Source organism: Vollenhovia emeryi, unplaced genomic scaffold, assembly GCF_000949405.1.
Source record: "Vollenhovia emeryi isolate VEMERY1.0 unplaced genomic scaffold, V.emery_V1.0 DF939123.1, whole genome shotgun sequence".
NCBI lineage: Eukaryota > Metazoa > Arthropoda > Insecta > Hymenoptera > Formicidae > Vollenhovia > Vollenhovia emeryi.
The window spans coordinates 3,544,073-3,553,758 of NW_011967243.1; the positions used below are offsets into that span (position 1 = coordinate 3,544,073).

The 9,686-nt window shown below is 55.2% G+C and overlaps 1 protein-coding gene across 2 annotated transcripts in view; it reads left to right on the plus strand.

Moving 5' to 3' along the window:
- Positions 1-7,672: 7,672 nt before the first annotated feature.
- Positions 7,673-9,686, plus strand: part of LOC105569742 (failed axon connections) — a 41,601-nt gene continuing 39,587 nt past the window's right edge. For both annotated transcript variants that reach the window (XM_012026442.1, XM_012026443.1), the window contains exon 1: positions 7,673-8,344. In XM_012026442.1, coding sequence (XP_011881832.1) covers positions 7,988-8,344 — 357 coding nt within the window. In that variant the 5' untranslated portion in view covers positions 7,673-7,987. The remainder of the gene's footprint in view (positions 8,345-9,686) is intronic.

Below are 9,686 nucleotides of genomic sequence, written 5' to 3' on the forward strand. Positions count from 1 at the left end.
GCTTCGACGTAATTGCGAAATTATCCGGAGAGAGGAATTGTGCGAATTGAAGGGATGCCCTCGAGCGGAGTCGGGCGCCGAGAGCGTTAATCTATAATGAAATTATTATTCGGTAAGCTCCAAGTGAATCCGATATATCGCGTATGATTTCGTTCCGTTATTTATTCTCGAGCTTCTAATGACTGCGCGGCGATTCTCCCTTCGGAGCCGCCGCGTCGAGGCCGGGTAGGACTCCGGTCTAATTTACGTCGTGATAAAAAAAGAACGCGGCTCTGATGTAGAATCCGTTGAAATAATAATGCGGGCGCGCGCGCGCGCGCGGGGCTCGCTAGGTCGAGAACACCCCGCGTACGTGCGCGATGCGAATTCGTTTCGTTTAATTGAATTATTGATCGCGCGCGATGAGCGCGAGGTAATAAATAAACAACTGCGATTGCCTCCGACGGTATCAATAAATTAAATTGCACGCGCTACACCCCCCCGTTGTTTCCGAGAGTAAATCAGTGTCATTAGCCGTCGTTCCCGGGGGCGAATCCCACGAGACGTCCCTCAAGTTTTAGTTTCGGATTTAATCCGCCCGGCGTTTCCGGACTTTGACGAGAGTCAGATTTGTACTTTACGTTCAAACTTTTGTTATTCCTTTTTTCTTTTTCTTTTTTTTACTTGGTGCGCGCATTGCACGCGTCGTTTCTCCCGCTCGCGATTCGCAGCCGACATCGGGATTTCGCGCGTCGACACCGCCGCCGTGTCGGCCGTTCCGCGGCGCGTCGCGTCGCGCCGACGGCGTTAATAATTTAGCGCGCGGTTCTCTTTTTTTTTTTCTTTCCTTTCCTCGCGCGCGGAAAGCAGGCGCGCGTTCGATCGTGGCCGTCGTGCGCCACCGCGTCGCGGCGGAAATGTGGCGTGCGTCCGTCCCTATTGCGACGGCGGAAGGTCATCGAGGGAGACGGTTTGGCGGTCTCCCGAGCTGCGGCGAACGGCGATCGATTAATCTGCCCGCGCGGATCGATTCCGCAGTCTCTCCTGCGGCCACGAGAGGAGAAAGCGAAGAGAGATAGAGAGAGAGAGGATTTTTTATCTAATTTTAAGAAGTGTCGAAGCATCCAACGGCGTTCTGTAATTCTTTTTCTCCCCTTTGTCATTTACTTTTCCCCTTCTTTCGCCTCCTTTTTTAAAGGAGTACACAGAAAGAAAATAACTGCCATATCGAAACTTAAATACTTGACAAGTAATATTTAGACACTAATATCCTGTCACGGTTCTTTGGTTTCTTATTCCTTCGAATTTATGTTTACCACAGTGGAGCTTATGAATGTTACAGTATTAATTTGTTAAATACTTAAATTAACGCGTTTACTATCCCGTGACGTAAGGATGTATAATCTTCTTGCTGTTTACTCTCCCCCCTCTCTCTGCGCTTTTCCCAACGGTACACGTATATTTAAACAAGCGGAAACAGATACGCGTTAATCGCCGGCAGCCGCGGCGCTAATCGGCCGTTCTTTTCGCGCTGCATGCGCGTACGTGCGTTCGTGACCGGGCCCCAATAAGCGAGGCAATCCATATCGACGCGGCCGCGTTTGCGTGACAACGTGCGAAAGCCCCCCAGGCCGATCGGACGCGGCCCCGGGCGCGATATTCTCAACGCGCGTACGATAGGTACGATCCGACGACAACGACATAATGCACCTCGTAATCGGGGGAGAGAAGTAGCGCGTGCGAATGGTATGTACATATTTTCCGAGTGAGTCAGCGGCCGTGTCCCTCCCCGCGGCCCGTGGATCCGCGCTGCGCGCCGCGAGGGGTCGATTAATTGGATCGAACGAGAAAAACGATATTCTATTTTAACCCGCGTGGAGAACCGACGCGCGCGAACGCACGCGCTGCGGCGGCCGCGCGTCCGTGAAAACGCCACGTGGCCGTCGCCACCTTCGCGATAATTATCGCGATTACCTATTCGCCTCTAGGTGCGCACAGTGGACAGAATGGTCGCGACACGTTTGTTTTTTGTTTTTATGAGAAACGTGCATTTAGATCAAGGGTTGCGTTTCAATCTTCGAGGAATATTTTACCCCCCCCCCCCTCTCTCTTTCTTGCGTGCTTTTTTAATTTTGTTTTTTCGCTATGCTGTGTTATGCAAATTCTTTTCTATTCTACACGGAGAGAATTTCCCCGTAAAATTTATCCTGAAAAGTATGTAATCGTGGGGCAACGTGGCAATGCCGAAACCATTTTCTGAGCGTTCCCGATCTGTTCCTCGAGTTCCTGTAAACTCATTTGAAACGAAAAAAGTGTAGCAACCATTCTGTCCATCGCTATGCGCGCATAAGCGCGTTGCGGCCGCTTCTCCTTGCTCTCTCTTTCTCGGAAGGAAACAATCGCGCGCAAGCTCGCTCGTAATTTTCTCTCGCCGGAAAGCCGCGCGGCATCCTTAAAATTGTCACGCGAACTGAAAGTCCAAATCCTGACTCTCTGCTTAGACTCGCTGGAGAAAGAATCTCCAAGTGTTAAAGGAATGCGAGTTCAAGGGCGTTAATTGCCCTTAAATGCCTGCCCTAATCAAATGCGTTGGACGCGGTCTATCGTTTTCCTTGGAGAAGCTCGATTCGCAATATTCTATTTTCCGCTGTTGCCCTCGAAGGGCGATCCACAAAAGCACTCGAGAGGTCCCTATCGCAATTTTTCAGTCCTCTCGCGCGTATTTCGATGGTTTCTCCCCTCTCTCTCTCTTTCTCGGGGATCGATTTTATTTGGGCTATTTCGAGGATTATCTCCGGGTGTCCTTTCGTTCCTGGTTACGCAATCTAAATACGTGCGGTGTATCCGCATCGTTCGCAACAGCGCCGGCGATAAATCCCCAAAGTGGCTTCGTTAAGCGCAATAAACTCATCCCGATACCGCACATTTAACTGCGCCAATGTGAGCGTTCCAGGTTCAATAACTCACGCCTGTTCCAGCGTCAAATTTATACGGCGCGATCATCCACGTCATTATAACGCGCCGTATTTGTCATACAGTTGCTAGATAAATTTTTATGTCGTTCGCCGTAAACGCGAACGTGACAGAGTTTAGTTCAGGTTTGTTGTCCGTTGCCGCGAAACGCTCTTGTCGATTCTTGCGACGGTCAATCGAGGTATAATCTCACGATATTACGTGCGTGCGATTGTTACGTCCTTTTCATTAACGTCGCGTTACGCAAGTTTCGTGTCTCAAAATCGTCTCAAAAATCCGAACGGTTTGTAACCGCACATCTATCCCCCTGGAAATGGTTTTCTTTCGCGCAAGGTGGAGGAGACGCGAAAGCACGCAGCGAGTGATTCGCAATTGAAAAGTCGGAAGACATTCTTCGAGAAATTTTTTTACACGGCGTTCAGTCGCGCGGAAGACAAACGCAGTAGATATTCGCGTCTCGATGTGAATGGGTGACCGTTACGGGGGGGGGGGGGGGTTGTTTTATTTTTATTTTCGTTAAAGAAATTATCGCGACGGGGAGAACTGCAGCTCGAAATTGGCAATTGTTGCTCCCGGCAGCGGAGTGTATTTTCAATAACGCCGGGCTGAAATAGGTTAAACGGTTATTCAACGCGCGCGCGCGCGCGCGCGAGAGAGAAAGAGAGAGAGAGAGAGAGAGAGAGAGCGTCGCACACGGGGCGGCGGAGTTCGGAAAAAACTCCTGGACGGTGAATAATGCACAAACGCATCGTAAGATTTTCCAGGTGGCTGCGTTTTCTGATAACACGTTTCACCCAGATCGATATCGTTTCTTCTCGCGCCACCGGCACCGCCGGGGCAGCGGGGGCGGGGAGAACCGGAGGGTGCACCCTTAAAGCCCCATTTTAGACGGATCGATTTTCAAGTGTTGTCGCGCACGAGAGAGAGAGAGAAGGGAGCTATGCAACTCGTTTTAATTTCTCGCCATGTGGCATCGCGATCGTAAAACTTGTCCACGTCGCCGCGTCGCTTTCGGTGCAACTAATCTTTTTACTGTAATTTGATCATATTCTATCTAGTATTTTAAACAGAGTACCGCGAGTAGGTTGCGGTACAATGATCTCGTTTCCCCGAAAGACAAAAGAAGGCTCTCTAAAGTATTTAGGTATAGTTTACTCTTATACCCGAGACCGTGTGAGATACAATTTTAAGAAGTTATAAACCAGCCACGTATCTCATAGCGAATTCGGTTGGTTGCACTAGTGCGCACTGAGTGCACACTAAGCTTTGTTTCCAGTCAATTATTATATTTAAAGATCATCTTAAATACCTCTTGCAATATTTCTTATTCAGAAAAATGGTCCGTACAACATTTACACGGATCATTTTTTGACCAAATACTCTTCGAACATGTATTTAAGACAAAGTTAAATATAAGAACTGTCTATGTAAACAAGCCTTAGTGTGCACTCGGTGCGCACTAGTGCGAGCAACCGAATTCGCTAAAAGATTAAGCGATCGACGTTTGGTGAAACCGGGCCTTAGGGTGCTGTTACATTTGTCGTGCGGCAAAGTTTTTAAGCGCGTTGATCGGCCACGAGCTAGAAAATTTCTAGATACTCGACAACTTCTCCGTTTTGCAGCCAATCAATACGTTTGAAAAATTTGTCACACGACAAAGTTTCTGAGTGCGTTGATTGGCTGCAGGATAGTAAAATTCTCGAGTATCTATAAATTTTCTATTCATCGGCCAATCAACGCGCTTGGAAAATGTGTCGCGCGACAAATGTAACACTAGCCTCAGAGTCCGGGATTACGTTTCGAGATCTTCTCCGAGGAATATTTTACTCGATGGCCATTCCGAGACGATTTCGAGCGTTTCCGTTCTATTTCTCGCGTAAAGCTTTTCTCAGAGCAAACGTTTCGGAACGTAAACCTGAATCTAAATGCGCGTTTCCAAGCTCATTAAAAGGAAAAGTGTCGCAGTCATTCTGCTCGTCATTGTACGAGTCGGTAGTCGAATATTCTGCCACGTCACGACGTTGAAATGGCACTTCTTTGTCCTGTTTAGCCACGCGGGATGTCGTCTCTATTACTTCCAGGCATCGATAAGATATCTATGGATCGCGCTGTCCCAACAGTGTCGTCACGCGATGCCACGCCGATTAGAAAACGGAAATCCTATCCGACAAAGCCGTGGCACGTCGCCGGGAAACAATCGACTGCCCGCGGCTCGCCCGTTAAAAGGAGAAATCGCCCGAGCGGCGATAGGTTGTTATCTGTAAGCATTCCTTCTCGCTGACGCCCGCGCGAAGATGACCAGACACGCGTACGAGAACGCGTCAGCCTCGCCGGCCGTTTTTCCCGGCGGGGTGAAAATTGATATCCCACCGCGGCGGCGGCGAGATGAACCGCCGCCAATGTCGCCGCCGGAAGTCGCGGTTTAAAGCGGCATCGTCTCTTTAACCCGGGGTCTCTGCCCCCGCGGTCGCGCGAATTTTATCCGGGAATTTTCGTCACTCGAGGAAATCCGTTCGAGCCCTCCTCCTCCCCCCCCTCCTCTTTTCCTCCTGCCCCATTCCCCTCGATAATATTCCGCATCTGGCCGCAACAATGGCTCGATTGTGCGCGGCTCGATATAACGTCGCCCATAGGCAACCGGTTAATTACCCGAAGTCACAGTTACCCCGAATCGTCACTCGTATCGATCACCTCCTCCCCCTGCCCCTCACGCGCGTCCGCGACGGACGCCGATCGCCGGACCTCCCTGCCCCCCCCCCTCTGCCGAAACGATCGCGCGTGAAAAATAAATTCGCGATCGCCCGCTTTCCTCCGCCGTTTTCACGGTCGTTAACCCTCGGTACTCGATCCTCTCCCCCCCCCCTCCCTCCGCCCGACGTTTCGGTAAAGAGCGACGCGCGCTTCCCACGCGAGTTACACTGTTTTCCGGTACGCGCCGAGGATACGCAAATACCGGGGGAAGAAAACGGGATACGCGCAGAATTTTCGCCGAGGGATGGCGGGGGAGGAGGGAGGGCTTTGGCCTCGTCGTCGCGCGGCACGCCAGGAGCCACGGCGACGCGAGACCGCGAAGGGTTTAAGCGGGTCCCACCGGAAGGGTGTCGCGCACCTATCGATCGCGAGCGCGCGCTCGCGCGCGCGCGTCCACCGCCGTCCCGGTCTATCGATAATTCCGAGGTGAAGCGGCGCGCACGAGGGTGCGATTTCGATCTTCTTTAGGTTCGACAATCTCGAAGCGACACTCCAGCTGGGCGAACGACGGCGAGAGAGGAAGAAGAAGAAGAATGAGGAGAGCGCGAGAGAGGCGAGAGCGCAGGACGCAGTCCGGACCGAGCCGAGCTTGCGCCCCGCGGACGGCGCAAGTTCCGGCAAGTAGTTTTCCAAATAGAGTACATCGGCCGGAGAGACAGAGAGAGAGAGAGAGAGAGAGAGAGAGAGTGTGTAAAAAAGTAACCCGTGAAAAGGGGTTCGTTGTTGCGCCGCGCTCGACGCGCGCGGCGTTGCCGCGTTTCCGCGCGAATGCGCCGACGCGGTGCGCACGCGTTGCATCGGCGCGGCGCGGCCCGGGACGCGCGAGCGATGGGACCGATCCGATTTTCGGCTCGGCCGACGATCCTCCGCGCCCGATCGATACAACCAGCGGACCTAGGGGCGTCGTTAGGGAGCCGAGGGCCACAGTCGTAGCCGCCCTTTAACCCTTTTGTCAATTCTTTTGACCGTGTCCTAAAGTACACACTTTAGATATGTTTTTTTTCTTCAGACAGAATGCGCGCCGCGTCGCTGGGTCGCGTTTAAATTTTGCAGGCGTGGCATTTCGTCTCTTTAGCAAGATCGTATCTCGGTTTCGCGCAGAAAAACCGGAAATTGTATAAAATTGAGATACCCCTCGCGAAGGAGATCGGTCGATCCGTGTGTCCCTGCGATCGGAAAGGATTAGGCTGGTGTTTCATTGGTCGCGCGACAAACTTTCCGAGCGTGTCGATTGGCTGCAGGATAGGAAAGCTGTCGAGTATCCAGAAAGTTTCTAGCTCGTGGCCAATCGGCGCGCTTACAAAATCTTGTCGCACCACAAGTGTAATATCGCGCGCGTGAAACGGAGAGAAACTCGCCGTTTTGTCTGCCAGAAGCCAGAAGTTTCGTGGGCCATTTCGGGCGATAAAGATACGGGCATTTATCACAATCTCCCGAGAGTCGCGAGAAAATTGAAGTCGCCGAGGCGGCGACGCTAAGCATCGACGCTGCCGCGTCGCGCCGCGGTACAGTCGAGTTGAAATTCTTTATTTCGCCCCGACGCTCTTCTCGTCAGGCGCAGGTCCCTTCGGAAACAGCCCTGCGCGCGCCCCCCCGTCCCTTCTAAGCGGAAGTTATCGATGGCCCTTCGGCCCAGCTCGAAGCCATCGCTAGCCGCCACCGCCGCCGCCGCCGCCGCAGCGGCGACGTCGGCGGCGTTGCCGCGACTTTCCTGGAGTTCTCCGGCACGGCGTCGTAGGGCCGGCGGTATGGCGGGGAAGGGAAGAGCGTACGCGCGCTCTCTCCCTCCCTTCATCCTTCTCTGTCGCGCGCGCACGGGCAGGGGTGGCCGACCAATTAAATATGTCGACCACGGCGGGGTGTGGCGCTTGCGCATGCGCGCGGGCGTCGCGCGCACGGCGCGGGAGGCGCGCCGGAAGGGGGGAGCGGGCCGAGCGGCGGCGGCGCGAGAAAGGAAGGACCCGAACCGGCCGGCGAGCGGAAGGAGGCGACCGAGTGCTACGGCGTACGGTACGGTTTGTGTGGTGCGCGCTACCGTCGAGATAGGCTCGAGAGAGAGACTCCGGAGTGTTGCACGCGCGAGACAGGATCGAGCGAGCGCAGGCGGCTTTCGCGGACTTTGGGGGACACGAGCTTCGAGACAGGAGCGGACCAGCGCCGGCGGCCCGGACGGCAAAGCGGGACCGACGTAGAGGAGGACCGAAAGAGAAAGAGAGAGAGAGAGAGAGAGAGTCGAGTGGACGAGGAATCGAGAGAGAGAAAGAGAGACGCGCCAGGCGAAAAAATGACGATGGCAACCGAGACGGAGAACAACGGGCCCGAGAGCAAGGAGATCAAGGACGTGAAGGAGATGAAGGAGGCGCTTAAGGACGACGCGCCGCCGGACAACAAGCAGGAGGAGAAGGACGCGGCGGCGAAGAAGGACGAGTCGGCCGGCAAGAAGGACGACGACGCCGCCGCCGCCGCGGCGGCCGGCGGCGCGGCCGCGGCGCCGGCGAAGGCCAACACCGTGCACCACCCCGACTACGAGAAGGACGTTGTTTATCTGTATCAGTTCCCGCGGACGCCGCTGCTGCCGTCCTTGTCCCCGTACGGGCTCAAGGTGGAGACGTGGTTGCGGTTGAACGGCATCAAGTACGAGGTGAGTGTCGCCGTAGCGAGGCATACCTCGTCCCCCTTTCTCTCTCACCCCCCCTGGACTTTGCGACGGCCGAATCGCTCCCCTCGCGTTTTCCTCGCGTGCGTGCGTGCGTGCGTGCCCGTTCGGTCGTCCGCCCTGCGTGCCCGCTTGTGAGGGAGGATCGATTGCCCTTATCCTACTCGCGCCGAGCGAGCGCCGGTGCGCTTCTCTCTTTCTCCCTCTACACCGCGCGCGCAGTCGAGGCATTTTCGGGATGCAACGCCGTGCGGGATCGCGCGCGCTGTGTCTTTTCGCCGGAAGGAGGAGAACGGAAGGGAGTTGGCGAGCCTACGGACTCGCGATCCGGCGATCGGGGTCTGTCTTGGATATCGCTTCCAGTCCCGCGATCAGAGCGAGCGGAGTCACCCTCTCGCGCGCGCGCGCGCCGTCCCCGCGGCGCGCCGCGCCGCCCGCGTTCCGAACGATCGAGACAGCGATTTAAATCCCCCGTTCTCGAGCGTCGTCGCGATCGGCCGACATGGCGTCGCGATTTAATCCGCGCGGCTGGCAACGTCGGCCGGTCGCGGCGCGTCGACGCGACCCGGGGGTGATTTACTTGTCGTCTGGTGCCCCCGAGACGCGACGGACGAGGCGTGACGCGTTTTCGCACGGAAAGGCTCCGCCGGGGTGAGGACGCGACCGCCTGTTTACACTCGCGCGTCCGCGAGCGTCCAGCTCTGCGCGAATCGAGCCGGAGGCCGCGGCCGCGCTCGAAATTTACTCGAGACGACGCCGCCGCGAAAGGTTTCAGCCCGTTTGCATATTCCGCAACGCCCTCCTGACGATCTCGGTCTCCGCGGATCGTCGCGCGTTCTTTCCGGCCGGGGTGATCGCGGGGCGCAATTATCCCGCCGCGCCGCGCGATAAAAGTGCACGCATAAAGACGGCCTTCGCGTGGATCGCTTCAAAATGGCGGCCGCTGTCAACTTTCGGAGCGGTGCCCTCGGCCTAGGCGTAGACCCGGCGAAAGGCGGGGAATTTAGCTTCGATAAGTTCGTCCCCGCGGGGGGTGCGATTGAAAATCTTTTGAATCGACGGACCGTCCCCGGAAGTGCCAGTAAACCTCGCGTCAGTTACGATCTGTCGCAGCGATCGTACGGTCGAAGCCAAAACGAAGGTGCAAGACTGATGTTACGTTCGTCGGGACTAGACATTTTTCAAGCGCGGCGATTGGTCGCAGGATGGACAAGTTTTGGATACTCGAGGGCTTTTCTGTCCTGCGACCCGACAAATTTTCGAGCGCGTTCGATTGGTCCCGGAAAAGTCCTAGATGACTCATGACTTTTCTGGCCTGCGGCCATTC